Source organism: Camelus ferus, chromosome 35 (assembly GCF_009834535.1).
Source record: "Camelus ferus isolate YT-003-E chromosome 35, BCGSAC_Cfer_1.0, whole genome shotgun sequence".
Classification (NCBI taxonomy): Eukaryota; Metazoa; Chordata; class Mammalia; order Artiodactyla; family Camelidae; genus Camelus; species Camelus ferus.
This window is the reverse complement of record NC_045730.1, coordinates 14,884,180-14,909,173: the sequence shown is the minus strand read 5'-3', so window position 1 is coordinate 14,909,173 and position 24,994 is coordinate 14,884,180. Positions and strand designations below refer to the sequence as shown.

General features: G+C 34.5%; 1 protein-coding gene across 1 annotated transcript in view; it reads left to right on the top strand.

Moving 5' to 3' along the window:
• Window positions 1-24,994, top strand: part of STAM (signal transducing adaptor molecule) — a 61,159-nt gene that overhangs the window by 19,300 nt on the left and 16,865 nt on the right. The window contains exons 3-11 of the mRNA XM_014565675.2: window positions 9,457-9,532; window positions 9,614-9,709; window positions 11,419-11,565; window positions 15,930-16,020; window positions 17,883-18,075; window positions 18,794-18,888; window positions 22,229-22,317; window positions 24,204-24,291; window positions 24,760-24,814. Coding sequence (XP_014421161.1) covers window positions 9,457-9,532; window positions 9,614-9,709; window positions 11,419-11,565; window positions 15,930-16,020; window positions 17,883-18,075; window positions 18,794-18,888; window positions 22,229-22,317; window positions 24,204-24,291; window positions 24,760-24,814 — 930 coding nt within the window. The remainder of the gene's footprint in view (window positions 1-9,456; window positions 9,533-9,613; window positions 9,710-11,418; window positions 11,566-15,929; window positions 16,021-17,882; window positions 18,076-18,793; window positions 18,889-22,228; window positions 22,318-24,203; window positions 24,292-24,759; window positions 24,815-24,994) is intronic.

The window sequence follows — 24,994 nt, the reverse complement described above, 5'->3', positions numbered from 1 at the left end:
TAGCTTAACTCTGCCGGTTAAACAACTTACCACTCCCCCTCCCCAGAACCTGGTAACCGCTTCTAGTTTGTTTTTAATCTTTTACATCATTTTATAATTATTTATATGGAAAATTTATAGTGACCTGGTTTATGTTGTCAAGGAACCTAGATACACAGGTTTAGATATGGGTTGCTGATGATAGTAGCATAAGAATATTAGAAAGTATTGTAGGTTGCCAGTGAGGTGCTCTGGATACCTGGTGTGCTTTAGAAAAGACTGAGACATGTAATTGGTGTGAGAGGGAAAAGGGAACAGTTTTCCTGAGGTGGGTGTAGATAAGGTAAGTGGAAGTGGAGGGAAGTTATGGATGGGAATGCAATTCCTAAGGTTATTTATATACTAGGCAACAGTCTAGATTTTTTAAAAAAGCATTTCCATGTGATGTTAGTTTGTAATTTTATAAAATATACAGATTTATTTAAGATAATGGATTTTGGGGTGGTGGAGGGAACTTTAAGAAAGCATTTCTTTTGCAGTAAGATTTTTTTTAATCAAAATGATTTATAACCAGCAATATATTGTAGAATTATTTGTGCATAAATAAAATAACTTATATTATTTACTTTTTTCTTCCCTAAGAAGATAATATTTAAAAATCCTTTTGACCCTTTAAAATTTTTCTTTCTTTTTTTTTTTTTTTTAAAGAGTCATCTGTTGCGCAGCATTGTGATCGTTTGGAAAATATTCTCAAGTTTTAAGGGAAAATAAAGAGCCAATTATTGTGAAATTTCATTTAGTTAGAGAACTATGACCCAGAAACATGGTTCCAGTGGTATTTCGAAAAACCCTCCTTAATTCTTCCTCTTTTCAAAAAATCTTGCTGTGCTGTTCTTTGAACCACCTATTGGTGTGTATTTTTGTTTGTTGTTTTAAAGAAATACTTATGCTTAAATGAGATACATACTTTTTGTTTCAGAAATAGATACATACTCAGATGGCTCAAAAATTAAAACAATTTAAAAAGATGAACATTGACAAGTCTAACTCCTATCCCTGTTTCCCTCCTCCATCCTCTGTAGGTACCACTTAGTTTCTTTTGTTTCTTTCCATTGTTTCTGACCTCAAATATGAATATATTTTCTCCACATTCATTGACAATTAGCATATTATATACACTATTCTACATTTATAATTACTCCATTCTTAACATATCCTGTCCGCCTGAAATGTTTGAATATGCTGGACTTACAACTGTAAAAAACATTCTGAAAATGTTTTCTGACTTCCTAAGATATTCACATGATTTTTAGTGTGCAGTTCCAGTGTTGAGTACTGAGAATGCCTAGCCAGTGAGGTCATATGATGGACTGAAAAGTCTCTGTTTGTTCAGAATCAAGAGAACTTTCAGAATAATAGTAGCAGTTTTCTTTAACATGTCTTCACATAATAAATAGCTCTTGTCTATTAGTTTTGATTGATTTGTTTGTAATCTCATATGTAAAAAATAGATGAGGGTAGATCCACAATAACAAGTAAATATTAAAATTCTGTAATTGGCATCCAGGTTAATTTGTGCTATTATTTTATATCTTAACTGTCTGTCCTCAGCTTTAGATAAAAATGTAGTTGACTGAAGGTGGAAAACATGATGAAGTTTTTTCTTTGCTTGGTAAGGGATCTATTTAGATAGCGTGTCTTTTATTTATTCGTACAGAATTGGAAGGAAAAAATGATAGTCATTACTGATACTTTGTGAAAAATATAAGCCTTTAGGAAAGAGTGTGTTAAAAATATTTTCACTGGCTTTATTTTGTCTGGTCTTGACCTGGGCTGTGAGTACAGAATACTGGCTGACCTTTGACCGGAAGTTGATTGATTAATTCTTTATTTTTTTTTTAACGGAAAAGTGATCTCTGACCTACATGTCTTCAAGTTAGAAGGGCAGCGTCAGGTAGAGAAACCAGATCTCTTCCAGTATATAGTTTGTAATAATCATATCTTCAACTTACTGGCTTTAGGTTTTTAAAATCTTTTAAGTGTTCTTGTAAGAATAATAGCCAACATTTATTGACTGCTTATTATCTGCTGGATCTTGTTTAAGTACCATATACGCATTTTATTTTATCATCATAACAGCTCTAGGTACTCAAGGCTTTTCTAGTTAACAAATGAAAATCTGATTCATATTTAGGATTTTTTTTTAAATGTGATTTAAACTAGGAGAAGAGTTCCAGCAGGGATAAAATTAAAGGCTTGCTTTTGTAAAGTGTGATCTTAATTTCCAGGTCCCTTTTACTTTCTTACCACAGAATTACTTCAGTTGGTTTCATTCTCTTTATATCAGTTTTTCTTTTATTTGACAAACAGGAACACTGGCTGGGTATCAAGCTTTGGGTATACAGTGGTGAATAAAGCAAGCACAGCCTTTGCTGTCAGCTGTGGTAGTCTACCAGTGGGAGACAGGAACAAACAGATAATGGCTAAGAAGATAGTGGACAGAGTATTTTAGTGGACAATAAAAGGGGAGATCTACTTAGATTTTTCAGGGGAGGACTGGTGTCGGGGTGTAACATTTATGCTGTGATTTTAAAGTTGAGAAGAAGCAAGGAGCTGAAAGCAGAGGCCGCAGGCATAAGGATAGCACTACGTGAATGGGGCCGGGTAGAGAAGGGTTGGTGCTTTCTGAGAAGAGGGAGAGATACAGAGTAGCTAGAGCAGAGGGGAGTTTCCCTGAACAAGTAGAGCTGGGTCTGAAGAGAGTGAGTGAGTTAGAAAAACGGAAGGTGATAGTTGGAATGCTTGAAATTGAGATTCTAAATGGTTTTCTTTTTTTTTTTGGTAATGGCATGGACTAGGATGTGACCATGCGTTTTGAATATGCCATTGAATATAGAGTTATTATTCACTTCAGTTCTGATCTCTTTTGTATTTTATATTAAATTCTTTTATAGTTAATGTAATGTCTTTATATTTTTGAAAGCCATCCTCTAAATCAGACTTCCCTCAATATTCAGGGAAGGTTTATATTACCTGTTAATTAAAAATTTTTTTCGCTTTGTTCAGCAAAGATTTGAGTTCCCTATCTTTTATTGTGTGCCTGCTATACAAGTTATGCATACATGTGTCCCTTCTGCCTTCCACAGTATAGTTAACATACATCCTTGAGTGGTAAGTTGTAGTAAAGCACTTTTCATAGCATGTAAGATGAAAATGTAAAGGTCAAATCACTCTAAAATAGCTTTGAAAACTAAAGTTGTAAAAGTGACTCAGTAGAATAGGACACGTTTTGTGCTTTCTAGAACTAACACTGTTGACTGTTCCTAAGTCCCTGGCACGATTCTGAGAGTATTGTAATAACATAGCGAGCAGGAAGCATTGGAGTCCCCTTTTTATAGATGAGGTCTGTCAAGCCTCAGATCTTTTTCTACTGAATCACAGGGCTGTTTTGTCTCACAGTGGTTCTCAGCCTGGTGGTGTTGCTCTATTAGGGATGGTTTTGGTTGTCACAGCGACAGAGTCACTACTGACATTGATTAGGCAGGGAACAGAGATGTGATATGCCAGACAGTCTTAACACTGCAAGAATTTTTCTGCCCTAAACACCTAGTAGTGCTCGTATTTAGAGACGTATTGCTATTATCTTTGTATCTTTTCAGTCCTGCCTCATAGGTGATGAGAAGTTAACTATGCAAGTTCATTCATTAACTGCCATGTATTATTATTATTGTTATTATTATATATATATATTTTTTTTTTTACTGTTTTTCTTTTATGTTTGTAATACTTTAAGGAAAAGGTTCTATTGTTCTTCTGTTAGGTCCCATGAAGGGGGATAATGAAGAGATAGTATCCTCATTTTGAAAAGTTGATTGATCTAAAAATCAATGCTTTAGTAATAGATGCAATAATTAGAATTTAAATTCACTGCCTTTTCCCTGGCAATCATTTCCTCAAGCATATAAAATAGGTTAATAGTTTGACCTATTATTTTTATAGTACAAAAAGTACTTTTCGAATGAGATGGAGAGGTGAGACATATTTGAAATAAGAGACTAAAGAAGTTTTATAAAGCATGAGAGCTCACAAAGCTTGACTCCTTTGTCCAACAAAATCATTTAATATTTTTGGCTTTCTCCTTATATATTATGGAAAGACTTCATGCTGAGCTATTTATCTATCATAACTGTACAACAGCATACTTATAAGTAGACAGACGTTTATAAATAATGTGATGACAATTTTGGAAATGTACTCAGGACTATTCAGAGAGATTTGAAATTTCATTATTCTCTGAGAAGAGAATTGCAGAAATACAAAATTAGTTCTCGTTTTCTTTGATCCTATTACTACTGATCTGAGCTGCCTCATATACATGTTTAACTTCCTGAGTTTAACTGTATTCTTTTGCAGCCTCCTCAATTTTATTTTTCTGAAAAACTTGTCCTTCTGTCCACTTAGTGAGCTCTTCGTGCTCTCACAATTAGTTTTCACTTCTCTTAAGGAGTGTGACTATTTCTTTGCACTGAGTGTGACTCTTGCTCAGAGTATGCATGTTTTAAACAACATGGCCCTGAACAAGCCAGCTTCTTCAGCTGGTGCTCCAAGTAGCAGTTTTTGCTTTCATAATTGAGGAAAAGTTGCCTGTATTGAGCAGTTTGAGAGATGGCAGAGTATGTTCTCCAACAGTAACTCCCTAATCAAGGAAAATTGATTAACTGTAATTTTTGCTTTATACCCTGACTTTGGAAACAAACCCTAGGAAACAGTACTGTTCCATTATATTTTACAGTGGTGTCATTTGTGCTATGGTCATTTGTCACATGGTAAGTTAAGAGAAAGAGTTATTTTAGGTTGGAAAACTGGGAAAGGTGAGAGGGAGTTCTCCTTGCCTTGCTCTTGTCCCTACCCTTGACCCCCATCTTTTTTGATTTCCCATCTCAAGATAAGGAAAAGAGAGTATAAGGCTTAGAAAAAGTTTTAAAATACCAAAATGGAGTTTTGAGAAGGTTTCTGAGAGAGATGAGGATTTGACTACCCTTTACAAAAGGTAGGTGATGGAAACCATTGGTAAACTCCTCTTCATGCACATGCAGGTTTTATTGTAGCCGGTGTTTTTACAAAGTGCTTCCTTTAAATACACCATCAGTCTCCTCACATCCTGTGCTCCTCCCAGCATTACTTAATGTGCATTTTCCCCCTTATCTTGTGATTTTCAGACGTGAATTTTTTGAGAGCATATACACATAGAAAGCAAATTCAGTGGAAGATGCAGAAGTTGTTAATAAATAGTTTTATAATGAAGATTATTCAATTACTATAAGTACTAATTATTGTACAACAGTGCAAAGCAGTGTTTTTTCTGTTTAGCTCAGTGACTTTTTACTGAGCATTGACCATGTTGAAGGCATAGAAACTGAAAGACTGAGAGTGGTTATTGTAGAGAGGATTTGATGGAGAAGAGCCCCCTCGTAGAACTCTGTTTTCTTTGAAGCCCACAGTACAGTTTATTGAGCTTGATTGTTGTGCTGTGCTCCTGAATAATGACCTTGACTTTGATGCTTTAGTTCATCAGAGCAGACCCAGGCCAAGGCAGCTGTGTCCATTCCTACGATGTCTGTTTTCTTGTCTGGTCCAGGATTTGAGAAAAAGACATTAGAAGTCACAACTAGATGAAAGTACTGCTTTTTTTATTTTCTCACTCCATGATCTATGCATAAAAAAGACAGTTTTTTAGATGAACGTGGTTTTGGCTGGGGTGACTCTATGTCCAGTTTGCCTTGAATAATTTCACTGTATGCCTGCTGTTCCTGTGTTGTGTCCAGTTAGCACCCCCTTCCACTATCAAAAGGGTCCTTGTATAGGTGATAAATGATACAGACACTGTGTTTGTAGACAACTTTCATTTGTCAGTAAGAGGATAAAAGTCATAGGGACACCTCCTTTAAATTTACTTCTAACTCATAAACCTTTTAAAAAAGTCTTTTAGCCATAATCTTTGGTTGAATTTTAAGATTTAATAATAAAATGTTTATAAATATACTTCACTTCTGTATTTTATTTATCTTCTTGTGGAAATACTGAAAAACTGAATTGAAAAAATAACACGGAACAGAATGAGATAGTTAATACTAGATTTTAGTGGGTCACTTCTGCTGTTTAATAGTGCCAGTTTTATACACAGCTCTGAAGGGACTTTTTTTTGTCCTATTATATCTAAAAAGATCACTGCTGTATTGACATACATAAAGTGTTCAACGCTTATAAGCATTCTAGTTGGCTTTTTGTGGCATTATCCTTTTTATGGTTGCAAATAGCTGACTTTTTGGTGCCAGACATATCTTTGTCTTGTTTTTTAAAATTGGGAAAAACATTAAAACAGTGTAGAAATGAGTGAAATGAAAAGTAAAAGTTCCATTTCTAAGCTCCTTTCTCCACACCCCTTTCCAGAAGTCACCCCAGTTTAGACTTCTTTCTTTTAAAACAAAGGTGGTTTATGAACAGTACGTCAGAAATTTCATTTAAAATTTGGTGGTAAAGCAAATATTGAAGATTATTTTCTGAAGTGTTTTATTCACTGAGCTGACTCATCTTTGGGTCATTATTTTTAAATGATTTTAATTTTAGTGTTCAGATAATCCTTTTTATATTTGGCCTCTGCCAGTACCTTGAAATGATAATTTTGTGTTTGCCAACATGGTTGTCACACCTGCAAAAATTAGCATGGGTTCACAGATTCTGGCTCCTAAAATAAATCCAACTGTAAAAAAGGCAAAAATCTAAGTAGTAATGTTATATTATATCTTCAGTTTAATGATGCTGCCATTAGATACTTTTAATACAAAATCAATAAAATAAGAGCTGCAGAATCATGAGTTGAATGTGTGACATATAACAGGTATTCAATAAATTAAATTTTTTTTTCTCTTTTCTTCATGCTCTTTAGGTGGAAGACTTCCCAACACGCAATGAAACATCCTTAGAAACAGAAACTCTATTTCTTATTCTAATTTTTCCCTATTAAATTTTTTTTCTGTTTATCACAGTTCTTAGTAATTGTATTTTCAATTCTTAAAGAAATTTTTTAGGATAATTCTTACTGGCCAATTTTTCCAGGGCTCGCTTGTATTTCAGATGACTTGTTAATGTATTTTTTGTTGTTTGTTGTTTTTTTGGTATGTGTGTCCAACTGCCCATTTTCAAAACTTCCTCATCCCAAACGGAAGCTCTGTATGCATTAAATAATAACTGTCCATTTTCCCCTCCTCTTGGCCACTGGTGACTTCTGTTCTATGTTCTATCACCACGAATTTGCCTGTTTTGAGTACCTCACATAAGTGGAATCATGTAACATTTATCTTTTTGTGTCTGGCTTATAACTAAGTATGTTTTCAAGGTCCAGCCATTTTGTAGCATGTGTTGGAATTTCATTCCCTCAGGCTAAGTGATATTGCACTGTATTTTGTTTGTCTACTCATCTGTTGATGGAGATTTGGCTATTGTGAATAATGCTGCTCAAAGGATGGATGTACAAATGTCTGCTTGAATTCCTGCTTTCATTCTTTTGGGTATATCCACAGAAGTGGAATTACTGGATCATACGGTAATTTTACATCTAAGTTTTTGAGGAACTATTAAACTTTTCAACAGTGGCTACACCCTTTTGTATTACCACCAGCAATGCATAAAGGTTCCAGTTTTCCTGCGTCCCCACCACTTCGTATTTTCCCTTTTTTTCTTTCTTTTCCAGGGATTTGGGGATACGGAGGGAGGAATGAATAGATGGAACACAAGGGATTTTTAGGGCAATGAAATTATTCTGTATGGTACTATAGTGGTGGCTACATGTCATTATGCATTTGTCAAAACCTGCAGAATGTACAGCAAGAGTGAACCCTTTGGACTTTGGTTGATAATAATGTGCACAAGTTGGTTCATAAGATAAGATAAAATAAAAAATAAAATAAAATAAAAAAGTGACAACAGTATCACTGATAGCTTTAGAAATAAAAAATTAGCCATCCTGATAGGTGTGAAGTGGTATCTCACTGTGATTTCATTTGCCTTTCTCTAATGATGCTGAATGCTTTTTCATGTGCTTTTTCGCCATTTATGCATATTCTTTGGAGAAATGTCTGTTCAAGTCCTGTGTTTGAATGTTTTTGAATTGGGTTGTTACTTTTTGTTGTTTTTGAGATGTAGGACTTCTTTGTATATTCTGGTTATTAATCCCATATTAGATGTATCCTTCCATTTTGATCAGATTAATTTCATCCAATTAGTTAATTAGTTAATTTTATATATTTTTCTTTCCCGAAGTTGTATTGGGTTCTTTTTTATATACCACCTGTTTACTTGTTATGTTGATGATTTCTTACACATCCTTGAGCATACTTAAAATAGCGTATAAAGTTTCTACATCTTCATTTGACTGAATTTTCTCCTAGTTATGTATCACTTTTTCCTGTTTCATGTCCTATCCAGTAATTTTTGATTGAGTGTTTAGTATTATGGATTTTATATTGTTGAATGCCAGGTTTTGTTGTATTCCTGTTAAAAAGTATTGGATTTTATTCTGTCAGAAGTTGTGACACTTAGGTCAACTTTATCCTTCTGTGGCTTGTTTTTAAGCTGTTATAGGATGGATTTAGAATAATCTTGAGATAGTATAGCCCTGTTCCCAAGGTCTAAGCCCTCTGCTGTGAGGACTCTCCACTTTGGTATGAGCTCTGACAACTGTGGAAGCTTTGGGAACCCTTCAGTGTAAAGCTCTCAGTCACTTTTTGCCCAGCCTTCTGGATTTTTCCACAACAGACCTAAAGGGAACCCCTATACAGGTATCTAGGACTCTTTCTTCATATAGCTCCTTGTACCCTGTCCTACAAAGTCTAGTTCCCATAGCCTGCCGGAAGTCCGGGTTCTGTCTCCTCAACTTAGTGAGATCACTGCTGTCTTCTTGGGATCCCCTCTGCACTGAGATCCAGAAACTGCCTTAGGCAGAAAGCTTATTCCGTATCTGGAAAGTGCCTCTGGGTAGAAAGTTGAGGCAAATGTCTGGTTTATCTAGTTTGTATTCGTTCTTAGAGATCGCTGTTCAGCACTACCTGTGGCCTGATGTCCCGAACATACTTTAAATATATTTTTCCAGTTTTCTGATTGTTTACAGCAGGAGTATAAGTCTCGTTGCAGGTAGTCCATCATGACTGGAAGTGAAAGTCTTGGTCTCGTACTTTATTTAAAAAACTTTTCACCCAGAATTAGCCCAAAATGCCTAAAGGATTGCTAAGGAAGGGAGCCTATTAATTTTGTTTGAAAAATTTTATGGAACTTTTTAATGTATAGTTTTTTGATTGTGTCGTTAGTAAAAATTAAACTTCTCTACCATATTGTCCCTTTTGTATAGTAGTCTATTGCCTTTTATAGTTAGGGAGAAGAAGGTAGAGTGTACTACTAATCTTTACACTTCTCATTTTTTAGACCTAAAGATTGTCTTCGGTCAGTTATGAGGAGGGTGAACCATAAAGATCCTCATGTCGCTATGCAAGCTCTGACCGTGAGTGATTTCATTTTAAGATCTACCGCACAACTGTCTGCTGAAATTGAGCCCTTTTAACTTCTCATTTTATGCTTTTAGCTTCTAGGAGCATGCGTATCAAACTGTGGCAAAATTTTTCACTTAGAAGTATGTTCAAGAGATTTTGCTAGTGAAGTAAGCAACGTCTTAAACAAGGTAAGGAACACTATTTCCAGAAATGAATTAAGACTGTCTTCTTTCTTCATGTATTTTTTTGTTCAGTTCTTCACATTTTTAATCACAAAGGATTAGTCCGTGCTTTTTTTTTTTTTAAAACTCTTTCTATGCTATTTTTATCCCGTGTAGAAGTACATGGTATATTTTTGCTGAAGAGACTACAAATTTATTTAACTTAGAGAATTGGTTTTTGTCAAGCCAGATTAGAATATATTTAACCTCTTTTCTTCATCATTCCTTTCTCCTGATGAAAAATGTGTGCATTTCCTATCTGATTAAGAGGTGCCAGTTTACTTTAGGCACAGCTTTTGTAACCATTTTTTTTTAGACACAGAGATATTTTCCTGGTTTAGGACTGTTCAGAAATACTGAACAAAATGTGGCACTGTTAAGTTTTCATCTTGACATGAATAAGGCCACTGCCTAACCATCACAGGATTTTAATATTATACTATCTGCTTAACTGAATGTTAAGAATTCAGATCCAGGGAGGAGGGTATAGCTCGGTGGTAGAGCACGTGCCAGCATGCACGAGGTTGAGGTCCTGGGTTCAGTCCCCAGTTCCTCCATTTAAATAAATAAACTAATTACCCCCCAAAACAAACAAACAAATAAACAATTCAAAACAAGCAATTTAGGGAATTTAAAAAATTTAATTTGCTAAGTAATATGTGAGTTTTCTCAGTAAAAATTCATACATTCTAAAGGTAATTATTTCTGGCCTCTTTTTGTGGTGGGGTGTTATATGTCAAGAAAAACAACGTTAAAAGGAAAAATGCTTCATGTTTTTTGGGAAAAATGAGTATCTCCAGATTTTAGTAGGAAACAGTACAGAAATGAAATAAGAATTTAAAATTTTGTACTTCTTTTAAAACGTTTTGGTTATATAATAATTTTTTTCCTGTTCTGCTTTATTCAGTTATACTTAGGTATTTGCTAGTACTTAAAAGCAATTCTTTTGATATCCTGAATGTTCATCAAAATGTACAACTGTTTGTGAAGAGATTCTAATATAATGTTTAATTTAATTTAGTTGAAAATCTATACTCAGTATTTAGTAACATGAACAACTGTTTTGAAAAGCAAGCAGTTACATATAGGAGAAAGAACTTCTCTTTATTTTCTAATATTTTACAGTGAACATGTTGGTTTTATAATTAAAGGGAGAATGTACTTTGAAGAAATGAAGTTTCCAGGAATACTGACATGTAATGGATCTCAAGCCAGGCCTCAGATAATTAAGTAACTTGGAGAAAACAGTCATGCACGTTTAAAGTCAGGAATTAAGAATAAAGAAATTGTAATATTTATTCTCTCTTTCCAACTTAATTTGTATTGGTCTGCAGAAAACAAAACAGTTTTCTTTGTCTTTCTCATATACAATGCTTGCTTAGTTGCAAAATACTCTGAAAAGTCCTGTCTTTCTGACCTCCAAAATAAGTTATATATTTAATGTTTTAATTTGATGTGAGGTATGTGATGGTGTCTTCTGTTTTTTTTTTAATAGTGTGAAAATAAAATTAGTTTATTTCCATTAACTGTATTTTCTTATGCGTTGTCTGTAGCTAGGGATAATTTATGATTTAAAAAGAGATCTGAAACACTATTATTTTTATATTTAAGGTATCCATATTAAATCATTAGCCAGGAAATTAGTGCTTTTTATTAAATTTTTTTCTGTTGTTTAGGGTCATCCTAAAGTATGTGAAAAATTAAAGGCTCTCATGGTTGAATGGACCGATGAATTTAAGAATGATCCACAGCTTAGTCTAATATCAGCAATGATTAAAAACCTTAAGGAACAAGGAGTTACGTTTCCAGCTATTGGTTCTCAGGTATTTTAGATAAAGTTGTGTGTGTGCTACAGTTTGTTTCTCTAAAGTAGCCATGTTTATTTGAATTTTTCTTTTTTCTCCAAGCCTGGGTAGTTTTTACTACTCCAGAGGTATTTTTGCTAATAAGAATCTTGCATATAAAGGTGCCAGAAAAATATAGTGAAATATTAATGTGTTCGAGCTTTCGTTTCCTCACTTTCTCCTCCTTTATAAATGAATTCATTTGACATTTTGTGATTTTTAATATTTTATATAATTTTAGTAATACTGACAAAACTGCTTTATTAATACTGACATTCTTGTTAAATGCTCTTAATGCTGTAATTTTATCTGCAAAGAATGACGGCACAAAAACCAGGATTCCTTAAAATTTAAGGATGTATTTAGAGGTTCTTTTGATTTTGAAATTTATGAGTACTTGTATTAAAAATGGGAGGGAGATATAAGGGGGTCATTGGGAAGAGAAGCATATGAAACATCTTTTCCCTTAATAAGGGCTAAGTCTTCTTTCTTTCTCCTAATAAGTATGGTTGACTGAAAGGCTTAACTTGCCTTTAAAAAAAATTTATATTATGGGATCAATCTCTAATTTATGTCATACAGAAAAAAACCGAAAGATTCTTATTCTTTTCCTATTCTGGGTAACCATCCTTTAGTATGTCCAACTAACCGAGTAGGCTTAAAATGTTTGCTGGTTCACTAAGCTGTCTTTCCCCACTGTATGGACTTGGGTAGGGCATAGTGAGTGATGTGAAAACACGAGCAGAAAACACTCTTTAGTTATGGAGGGCACACGTTTGGGGTTTCAACCACCTCAAGGGAATTACAGAATGATTCATCCAGGCTCCTCTAGACTTTCTTCCCAAGGCACTTCTAGTTTATCTGAGTACTCTTGAGATGTGAAGACCCAGAAATATATTTTGGAGATGAAGGAGAAAAGATATTTTTACTCTTACTTGAAAAAATTTGATTTATTAATAGTTTTATGATGATAAATCATGTCTTTGAGAAGAATTCATCTATAAATGACAGCTGGCTTTTACTACTCCCAGAATAATTTCTAAAATCTGTATAATTAAGGAATAGTTTTATGCAGAGTAATCCAAGATATCTTATGGTAAGATATCCTTGACAATAGAAGCAATGTTTAATTATCAAAGAGTAGACTCACTACTGAGAACCAAAGAGTAGTTGCTTCATGGAATTGTAGTTTCTGTACCCTGAGAACTTATTCTAGAGCTTGTTACTTAAAATGTCATTCATTTACCATCCTCATTTTCATCTGGAAGCTTATTAGAACTGGACCATCTCACTCACTTGGAAATGTGCCACTCCAACCAGTGGATTCACCATCTCCATTTTAACAAGATCCCCGGATGATCCTGTATGCACGTGAAAGTTTGAGCAGTGCTATCCTTGAATACAGCTTTCAGTGCAAATGAAAACTGAATATTCAGTCCACAGCAGGGCTTGTTCCTGTAAGAAAAGGACGGAGAACTAATGATCTGTTTGATGTGTAGCTGTGTTTGGTTAACCTAAAATCTCATAGTTGTGGGAACAACTCAGGGATCCTCTAATCGAATCCCCTCATTTTACAGATGAGGATACTGAGACCCAGAGTGGTTAAGTGACTTGCCCAGGGCCACAGCTAGTAGGTGACAGAGCTGGAAGTAGAACACAGGCGTCCTGACTCTCAGTCCAGTGTTCCTTCCACTACACGATCCTGCCTTCCGTTTGACGTAGAGGTTAGTGGATATGTGTCTGTCCGGACTAGGCTTCAAAGGACAAGAAGTGGAGTGAACACTGGCAAGAGCTTTTACTTACTGATTGGCATCGGAGTTAGATTACCCTCCTGTTCCAGAGATTAAGGACATAGATCAGCAATACTAAAGTTAGGAGTTACTTTTTGTGTTTCCCCATCTAGATGTTATAAGTTGTGTGAAAGCTCATTTTGGGATAGTTGCCATCTTTCAAGAAATACGTAAAATGCATATAAAGTGAACTATGATGAGGTAAAATGGTGATTTTTTTTTATAATAGTAGTTTCTGAAAAGCTTTTCATTGAAAACCATGTTTGTAAAGAGCTTTGTGTTTAATGAAAAAATGTATCCTCTGGGATCAACTGCAGAAGTCCCTCCAAATTTTAGTCACTTAGTTCTTTAATTTGTTACTATGCCTTAAACAGACTAGATCTTTGTTAGCGTATTTAACAAAAGCCTCTGAAAACATAAGGATTTTTTTAAAGTACATTTTTTCATCCAAGTACAGAAGAAAATAATATAAAAATATTAAGAAAAGTCTATTTTATTCACCTAACTCTTGCTGCGGTGGTTCTCATAACGCTGGCTTTTGACAGAGAGGTAAAAGTAACGTTAGCTCTGCTACTGTATTTGACTCGTTAATAAGACAAGTATCGTTGCTATACTTGGAACCTGATGATAGAAAGGAACTTTGAAAGGAGCTCAGTTCAGGAATGTCGGGCTTAATATAGCTCGTTTCTGCACTTCCTTCTTGACCAACACAGATCCCTTCACAGACCACAAAAGATCATTCTGTGAAATGCACCCAATTGTGAAAAAAGATACTTCAAATACAATGAAAAAGGTTGCCTCTGACCAAGCATACTTATATTTTTGGAAGTGTATGATCATTAAAACATTATTATCTAAGGAAGGTTACAATTAGAGATGGATCAAATTGAGGGTGCTTAAAGTTCTTTTCAGTGAGCTTTTTTTCCAATCAGCTTTTCTAAAAATAAATGCCTTGTGCATTTATTTGACATTATAAAATATATTAAGTAAAGAGTATAGAACTGTATTTTAGAATGATGTTGAATACAGCCTGGTTATGGAGACAGATATGTAAGCAGAGAATTACAATAGAAGCTGAGACTTATTGCCTGTTACTATGTACCAGACACTGTTGTAAGTGCCGTGTGTGTGGTAATTTGAATATTTTTTGGAATTTCATTTTTTTAATTGATTGCTCTGGTAATTATGGTATATATTTGTAACTCTTCACCATCTATTTTGAGTTAATAATGTATTTATTCCATGTAAAATATAGAAACCTTGTAACTGCATAGGGTTTGAGCATCCTTTATACTGTAGTTATATGTATGACATGTGTTACATCTCCATACGTTATAAATCCCAGAAGACAGGGTGATACATTCTGTTTTAAACCCTGAGTGGCCCCCATCGCATCTGATTTGGAAGCTATATGTATTAATTTAATCCTCCTTACAGCCTCTGGTGTGTAGGTACCATTGTCATCCTCACCTTGTAGATGAGAAACTTGAGGCGCAAAGAGACTCCTGTACCCAAGGTTCATGCTTTAGAAAGTGATGAATCTGAGATGTGAACCATGCTTGCCTGACTCCACAACTTGCATTCTTAAGTACCCATATCACAGTACCTTGTTATCAGAGCAACACAGAAGAGGAAATGCTTAATTAAGGGGTTTAGGAATGTTTCATTGAGAAAGTGTTATTTTAGCTGTTCACTGACGTGGTGAGTTGAAACTCAGTAGGGAGAAATGTGGGTGGAATAAAAGGAGCTAGAGGGGAGGACATTTTAAGTAGAAGGAAATGTGTGTCAGAGGTGTAAGAGTGTGTGAGTGTGTATGTGTGTGCTAGCAGTTTCTGGTAACTGATAGAATGGTTGAAAATGAGGCTGGGGTCTGATTTGCCTTGGTGGCCTTGCAAAATCTAAGTAGCCCTTGAGGCTTAGAAGCTTGTAATTTCCGTAAGTGTTAATTTATGTATTTATTTACTTGTACACTACTTTATTTACAGAATGTGTTTAAGATGGACAATAATTTTTGTCAGAATTAACTATTAGTATTTTGGTTTACAAAATAGTATGATTTTACAAGCATTTATATTATTTATATAAACCTGGGTTCCTAAAGATAACATCCTACATCCTGACTTTTGATCTGGAAATAAACAATAAAATATAACTCTTGAATAGATATTGAAGAACTACTCGTTTTTAAAATAGTTATCTCCTTCCCACTTTCACCCCCTTTTCTGGTTTTAGAATTTTCCAAAAACATTTGAATCTCCTCTCGTCCGTCTTCTCTGGTTTGCATACTGTCTGCTTTTAGTTGAACCTCTTCATGCAGATTGGGAGGGTGTGAGCAGGCTGTCAGGCCTAAGTATCCAAATACTTTCAGTCTGTTTTCTCCAGTTCTGCCTCATCTCCTCCTTTCAAAGTGGAGGCTGCTCCAGTTTGGGTTTCTTTCTTCCTCAGAAGTCTGTGGCAGATTGATGAGAAGGGTCTTGCAAGTTCTCAGATTAGTTGGGGGTAGGAAAATTTAAGAACACCTTTCAGAGATTGTTTTCCTTCTTTCTGTGGTAGGCTGCAGAACAAGCAAAAGCAAGTCCAGCTCTGGTGGCCAAGGATCCTGGTACTGTGGCTAACAAAAAAGAAGAAGAAGATTTAGCAAAAGGTACGTTTCTAAGTTCCTGATTGTGGGAGGAAGAGAGGTCTCTTACTTGATACTTCCTTCTGCCCTGCCCCCTCCACAAGATATTTAAGAATAAAAAAAAAAAAAAAAGGACTTTATGGCTGAAGCTGAAGCTTACTTTGTTCTTTCTCCTTTTCTTCCCCTCTTTGCTAACACATCTTTCCTCTCCTCTTCCGATGCAGCTGCTGTCCTGTGTGTCCTTTCAGTTTATGTTTCTATAATATTTTTACTGTACTGTCTTTGTAGCCATAAATAATGCCAAATACTTTTTTTATGTCCAGCAAGTTCTTTTTTGATAAACAGTATACTCTAGGTACCATCTCCCACTTGTGTTTTTCCTGCAACAACAAGTTTGAGATCTATTCATAATGAGATGTATAAATCAAGTTCATTTGTTTTAATTGCTGTGTAATACTCCAGTGTACTAATAGTACATCCTGTAATTTATCTGTCCTCCAGCTGATGGACATCTGGGTTTTCTGATTTTTTTTTACTATAGCAAGTATGCTGCATCGAGTAGTATCCTTGTCTGTGTTCTCCTGTGTGTGTATATGTATGTGTGTGTGTGTATTCTGTGGTATTTTTGGCTTATGAAGTAGGTGAGTCTTCAACTTTGCTAAGTAGTTGTATTATTTCCTTTTCCATCAGCAATATATGAAAGCTCTTATTTTTAATCTCCTGACAATATTTGGTATTGTCAGAGTTTAATTTTTGTGACTGATAGGTTTGAAATATCTAATTTTAATTTTAATTTTCTTGATTTCTAATGAGGTTCAGTCCTTTTATTTTTGGTATGTTTATTAGTTGCTCTGATTGTCTTTCTTTTTCTATTTTTTAATGATGTATAGAAAGTCTTTATTTTGGATATTAATTTTTTGCCTGTTACATCTGTTGTAATATCTACTCTTGGGTTTTGGCTTACAATTTAACTTTGATAATGTCGTGTTATATTAAACAAGTTTTAAATTTTGATGGAGTTGAAATTCTTGACTTTCTTTTATGATTTTTGCTTTTTTTTAAGTCTTAAGATATTTTTCTGTGCCCCAAGATCCCAAAAGATATTTTCTTATGTTTTCATACGATAGTTTTAAAGTTTTGTTTTCCCGTTTGGCCTTTATTGATCTGGAACAGAAGTAGAAGGGAAAAAGGAGTTTATGGGTTGAGTTGAAAGTAGGGTAATCAGTTTGTTAAAATTACATTACAGTGACTGAGTGACACATGGTGATGGCCTGCATTGGGGGAGGAGATAGAGCAGACACATTTGAAATCTATTTGGGGGATTTGTTAGGTGAGACTTAACTGTAGTCATTTCCAAATTCCAGTTTAGACTGATTACATAAAAATTACCTTTGGAACAATAAAATACGGATTCTCAGATACTGCCTTTGAGACTGATTTAGTAAGTCCTCAGTGAAAGACTCAAGCTTGGGGCTCTTGACTTCTCAAGTAATTGTGATTATTATTTAGTGAACTTAAGCTGTAGAAATACATTGAAAAGATGAATGAAAATGTAAAATATCTGCAGCTAAATTAAAAAAAATTGATTTGAGAGTTTATATCTTTTTGTTACCCAGAATAATTTAAATTGTATGTTTAGTAAAAAGTCATCATGCTGTACAGTTTTTTAAATTAATTTATTTTTTAAACTTTCAGTTGTGAATGAATGAATAAAATTGTTGAAGGTATTTTTTGTTCAGGATGTTGTATCATATCATGGATATGTCCTGGTTTCCCACTACATTACTGAAAGAGGAATACTTTTTACTTTCAGATATCTTTTTGTACTACTTATGATTGTTGGGTATATTAACATTTTGGGTTTTTTTAAACCCATTATTTTCTAGCCATTGAGTTGTCCCTGAAAGAACAAAGGCAGCAGTCAACCACCCTTTCTACTTTGTATCCAAGCACATCCAACCTCTTAACTAACCACCAACATGAAGGCCGAAAAGTTCGTGCTATATATGACTTTGAAGCTGCTGAAGATAATGAACTTACTTTTAAAGCTGGAGAAATTATTACAGTTCTTGATGACAGGTGATGGTTAATATTAAGTTCAACATTATCATACGAAAATATTGAACATATTCTGTGTTTCACGTTATTCCTGCTGAATGCCTTCTCAAACAAAAAAATAAAATGTTGAAGCAAGTAGTTTTTCTGTATGACTTTGCTCATGTCACGCCATCTGGATTCTTATTTTGTAGTTTCATTTTTTCTCTTTGGTCTTTGTTTTGGGGGTCTAGTTTAATCTATTCATTCTTGGTTCCATCCAGTATTATAGATTGTTAAATTAGTATAAAAGTTAAGACTTCAGAGAATATACCAAATACACTTATTATGGAATTTATAAGAAATACATAATATACTGAATTAATTTATTTCCACAGAATAGTACTTCAGTATGGAGCAAATTCCTTTTATGTGGAATTATGTACATTTACATTATCATAGAGGAGGTGATACAGTGTATCTGTTTTGTTTTTGTTTTTGTGGCAAAATATTTAATGCTGCCATCTCCATGGTGGACCACTGGGGGCTATGAGGGTTGAAGCTGGGCATCTAGTTATTTTTACTACAGCTTTATGTTTACTTGAAAATTAGTTGTAATAGTGATACATTCATTTCCTCCTTCGTTGGGTTGTTGTGAGATTCAAATCTGGTTAGTAAGATAAGTTAAACACTATAAAAAGTAAAGATACATAGAAATAAAAATTCTTTGTTATAGTGAAGCATTCTTTTTTCTTGCTCTTAGTGACCCCAACTGGTGGAAAGGTGAAACCCATCAAGGCATGGGGTTATTTCCCTCTAATTTTGTGACTGCAGATCTCACTGCTGAACCGGAAATGAGTAAGTATTTTCCAGTCTGTCAATGGATGATAATCCATAATTCCCCAAAGTTCAACTTTCTGGAGCAGGGACTATCAAATGTTAGTGCCTCCAAGTTGTCCCTTAAAAAATGCACCTCCCCAGTCAAATTACTTATGAGGAATCATCTAATCTAAGAATTGAAATCATCTGTCTACCAAAATTATCTTTAGACAGACTATGGACTTTAAAAAAAAAAAATATATATATATATATATGTATTTATATGTCATTGTAAAAATGCAAATTAAGAGGTGTTACAGAATTTATGCATTATGTATTTTTGTTTTCAGTTGATAAGAATGTGACAAATTCAGTGTAAGCTTACAGGGAAGCTTTTCTTCTATTCTTCCTATTTGACCATCTGTCTAGAGTCTAGCCCCAGACTTGGAAACAGTGGCCTCTAAGCAGCATAACAGCTTTCCTAAGCCACCATGTCAGATATTCAGAAGGGGCCGTAACTAATCACGTAGATAGTTTTTGGATTTCCAAGCCTTTGCTGACTAGGAGAAATAGACTAGAAAGTGGGGCCAAAGGGGAAAAGTGATATTACTGGCAGTCACAATCGTTGCAGGAGATGTAACTGCCAGTAGCCTATTAAAATGTTGGTAGGTGGTTCACTGTATTTCTAAATATCACTCTAAGGAGTCCTCATAATGATGAGTGTGAGTCCTAAAGATTAAGTCATAATCTTCTGTTTAAGGAAACAGAAATATGTTTCATCTAGAAAGAGTTCTATTAGCCACTGAAATGTTTAGAGTTTTAAAAGGGTTTTTTGTATATAAGTCAGTAAGCTACAGATATCTGGCAAAATACCTCATCTCATCTTTCTGTAATGCCAGGTAGAAAAGATGAGAGAAAGCTGTGAATCACCATCAGCTTTGGTCTTTTTTTGTTTGCAGGAATTTTAAGAAAGGATCTTTTTCTCAGTCATCTTTTCATTTCCAACAGTACTTGATGCTGAATCTTATCCAGAATACAGACTATATAAATATTTATAGAATAAATGATACATAAGTGTCTGTGTATTAACACTAAAGATGTACTTTTCTTTGAAAACAAAAAATGTTCCTCTTACAAGAAAAGGCTTTAATAATAGACCAGACGTTACAGACCTTTGGTAAAACAACGCCCTCTCCTAGTTATCATCAGGATGTCTTGTGCTACTTTCATGGAGACAGATCTGGTACCCATTCCTTTAAGGGAGTTCTCTTTGTTAAACTCAAAAAAAAAAAAAAAAAAAGGCAAAACCATGTTGTACAACCTTGTTTAAATGGCAGCGCATAATGTGCCGACTTTTTAACCTGGCTGATTGTGGTTGGTTTTTCTGTTTGTTGTTTGGGTTTGTTTTTTTTTTTTAAATCTTGAATTAGATCTTGGAAGGGATAGAATTGTCTTGGATTTCCATTCAAGGTGAGATCCAAGATCTCACGTCGATAAGGTAGTCATCTCATCTTTTTTCCCATCACATAGCACTGTAGCCTTAAAATGAATATTCTATTTATTCTCCTGTGTCTCACTCTGGAGCACCTAAAAGAGAAACCAGAGCATCAGAGCGTATGTAATGACATTATAGTCCTCAGGCTTGGAAAACAAGTGTTAGCAAGATCTTTGTAGTATTGTTCTTTATGGGAGAACAGAAGCCACCTCACTTAATGTGTCAGTTAGAAAGCTTGACCTACTTAGATTGTTTTTGTTTTGGAGATGCGGTAAGGTTTTGTTAAAGCTCTTTATCATGTATGTGTATACATAGACATCTGTATATCTCTGTACATATGTATATGTGGTCTTATTTATACATACACGCACGATATGCACACAAACATACACACGCATACATAGTAATAGTGTTAGTCCCCAGGAGAAAAAGCCCTGCAGACTTGGGTGTGGTCAGCTGTTAGGATGTCCCGTCTACCATGTGTTCTCTTAATGGGTAGCAGCCAGTGCAGTGCTGTCCCAGCTTTCGACTCGCTAATAGCTCAAGATATAAAAAGCAAAAATGTCTGTAGCAGATGGCTCTTTTTCTCCCATGGGAAAACAATATCAGTTGAAACCTTTTTTTATGTGTAAAATTTTGCTTTTGGTGACTTGTGTGGGTGAATATATTCCTTATACTGTAAAGTAAACTATTTCCATTTTATATGAAAGCACACAACATAGAATACGTAAGTGGTATGACTCCTTGTTCTTTGAGTAAAATCACAGGCCAGATTCCAGTAGCGTGGGCTAGTAGAGCTGGCATTCAAATCCAGGCTTTGCCATCTATGAGCTCTCTCCTATGCAAGGGTTTTTACTCTTTCTAAGCCACTGTTAACCTCATTTATAAAATGAGCATATCTCATAGCATTGTATTGGAGGTTCCTTGAGGAAAATGTAATATTCCATGACGCACATTTAATAGTTTAATATATATTATTTCCCTTTCTTAATTCTGCCCCTTTCCCACCACTTCTTTCCGTCTTGATTCTTTAATATTTTTGGAAATACTGATTAACTACATTGATACAAGTATGAAAAAAATCCAAAAAGGAAGTTCATTCCTTTAAAGCTGTATGTCCACTCAGTATTATTTTGGAGAAGATTAATTGCCATGTTAATCATAACTTTATATTAGCTAGTTAATTTTACATTGAATATTTTTTAAAAAGTGCTTTGTTGGGCAATAGAAATATATGTTTCTGATTTGCAGATCCCTTAATAACCACCTTTTCATTGCAAAGAATACTGTAACTAAAAAATATAGAATGATTTAGTGGAAAATTCAGATCCCTGCCAAGGCCACTTGTAAAGTTCTCCACTGGCCTGGATGTCATTCCCTTAGTAAAAAAAAAAAAAAGAAGTCTGAGTGGTGTGTGGGGAACATGCAGCTAACTTCTCAATTCATTACATTGAAATAGCATGGCCTGTGGAAAAATGGAAATTTTTCTTTGAAAGGACTAGTAATTTTAAAAGAGGATTTATTTTAAATAGCAGAATTCATTTATGCCAGTGTAAAACTTTGCTTTTTGTTTAGCAGTTTACCAAACTCTCATATGTAAATAGGTGATTAATCTTTGTTTCAGAAATACATCTCTTATTTTTAGAGAAATCTCTGTTCTGGAAAAGATAAAATCTTTAGAAAATTAAGAAATCATCACAGAATATCCTAAAGTAGTGTTTTGTCATTATTGCCTAAATCTGCAACCTAATTATCCATTAAATTGTGTCTCTCAGATTGAAGGGAATATAAGAAAAACATAAATTCTCTCCTGGAACCGAAAGTGCTTTAAAATAAAAATTTAAATTTATGATAAGGAAAAGATAAATGTTGCATGTTTTACAGTTAAAACAGAGAAGAAGACGGTACAATTTAGTGATGATGTTCAGATAGAAACAATAGAACCAGAGCCGGAACAAGCCTACATTGATGAAGTAAGTGATTTCCTGTGTGAGAGCGTGATACTTGGTATTGAACTTGAAATGGTTTTCTTCTCTTCTTTAATAAAATTCAGTACTTGATTATTGCATGTGTTTTGTTGTTATAAAAATTCAAACAATATAGATGAAGCAAAGATTCTTCTTGAAACTTCCTCTCTAGTCCCACCCATTCTTACCATGTCAGTACATAGAGATGTCCCTCATTATTTGAAATCCTTAATATTCCATAGACTGAATTTATCATGACTTCGTTATTCTGTTGTTGGATGATTAGGTTGTTTACAGTTCTTTGTGGGGTTTTTGTTTTGTTTTGTTTTGTTTTTGCTATTACAAACACTGTTGTAATGAGCCTTTTGGGGGCATATTCAAAGGAATGTGTGACTTTTACTTCTAAATCCTAGTATTTAATGCTCTGGAAATTATATCCTCTAACATTTTAAGCTAATGATGAAAAATGAGATGTCATCTTTAAAATATGTGAAGGGATTTGTGGATTTTTAGGCTTCTTTCAGGGGAGCCAGAAGCAGAAAGTTTGAAGAGCACTCTTTTAGAGAAATAGGCTGTAGAAGACTGCTGAGAGCCAGGGAATGCAGAGGGGTCCAGGAGAATTGGGGTTATATAAGGCAGCATTTGTAGGGTCACACTAGTGGTCTATCTGGAAACCTTATTTGTCTGATAGTAGATAATTTCAAATAGGGTATAGTATTCTGTAAACAAATAAATAGAACACAAATTATCCACGTGTCAGTTGACTCCTCACTCTCATTTTACCTCCACCCCCTCTTTTTTTGGCCGTAAGCAGACTTTTCTGACCTGTGCAGCCTTTTTTAAAGACCACTTAAAATGAAAATTGTGAATCTTTTACATTGAAATATAACATCCATTTCAAAACACAAAATTCTTTTGACTTCAGAAGAGTTTTTTTTTAAGTCTCTTTCACCATCTAGTGATGAATTCATCTCTCAAACTGTTCTCCGTGTGTGCAGACCATAGCGCTTTGTTTTGGTTTAAATAACTGCTTTGCTTAGAATTCACAGTCTTTAAATTATTTACCTGATGTCACTATTACCCTAATGTTCAGTAGTATATCCATGTAAAACCTGAATGAAGAAATGTTTGGAATTATTACGGTAGTATTCTTTGGTATGTGAGCTCTATATTTTGATTTTTTTAAACCTACATATAAATATGTACATACTAATATAATTTATAGAGGTATTTATGTAATGATGGCTTCATTAGTTCCATGGGTCTTACAGCAGAAGATTCTGAAGTAGATCTGACTCATTGCCTTGAGATGCCTTCAAGCCTTTTTACACAGGAGAATAAAGGAACCACAAACCCTTCTATTTTTGATGATAAACTGAAACATTGGTGGAAAGAGAATGTAGAATAAATCCTTCTGGTGCTGCTTAGGAGGAGTACAGCTGTAATACAGCGGAGCGATGCCTTACCAAAACAGCTGCGCTGTCCTCCATGGTGGAGAGGTAATGACGGGGTTGTTAGTCATAAGTAATGCCATCTTGAAAGAGAGGTTACACCTGTCAGCATGGCAAGGCCACAGCTGCCCCAAACAAAGTGACACAGAAATCCACTAGCATGACGTAAGAGATTAAAGAGCTCACATGTTGTGAGTTTAAATGTTGTTCTCTTTCTTCTCATTTAAGAGAGTTTCTGTTAGCAGTTTCAAAAATAAGTAGGAATAGCTTTCAAGGCTCTGACTTCACATAGTTGTGAAGAGAACACACGGATATTGAATCCATAAAAGCAAAATTGAAGTCTTCATGTCTGAATTCCAAGAGTTCTCTGTTATCCAATTACCACAGTGAGAAGGTTTCATTGTATGATTGTTGCTTTTTATAACTGTTTAATTCCTACAGGATAAAATGGATCAGTTGCTACAGATGTTGCAAAGTACAGATCCCAGTGATGATCAACCAGATCTTCCAGAGTTACTTCATCTTGAAGGTAAACCTTGTTTTTCATTTACCTTGGAAATAAGGAATAATTAGAGATTATATCTAGTATTCTGTTGCAGAATGGTTTGATTTAAATAAAATTGAGAATGATATAAACATTGTTCACATTTCTCACTCTTCTGTGACCAGTCTTATGATTATATGCAGCTTAAATCTTTGGTAGAATTCAAATTCTTATACTTTTCTACACAAATTAAATATTTTATTCAACATTTTTAAGTGTTATAAAATGGAAATATGTATTAAAGAATTTCTGACATCAATACAGTCAATCTAAAGTATTGATTTTATAAATACCAAGGAAAGTCAACCTTGGGCTCTGTGGGCTAAGTTTAATGAATAGAATTTGTATTATTCCAAATTAGATCTTTTAGGCCTTAAATTATATGAATATCCTTCAGAGATTTGCTTTCTTTTGCTACATTTTCTTATATTTCTTCAAATCTTGTCATCGTAGCACTGTGTCACCAGATGGGACCTCTCATTGATGAGAAGCTGGAGGATATTGATCGGTAAAAGAGCATGCACCAATCTATGTTGTTTACCCTTTTCCCTACAGACCTCTCTAAACTGCTGTTGGAATAGAGCTGCCTTATTATTATTGCATTTTATTTTTATTTTAAAGATAGGCCAGTTCTCACTCACTCGTTTTCTGCTAGATATGGGAATTGAAATTAGACCAGCCTGTCCTC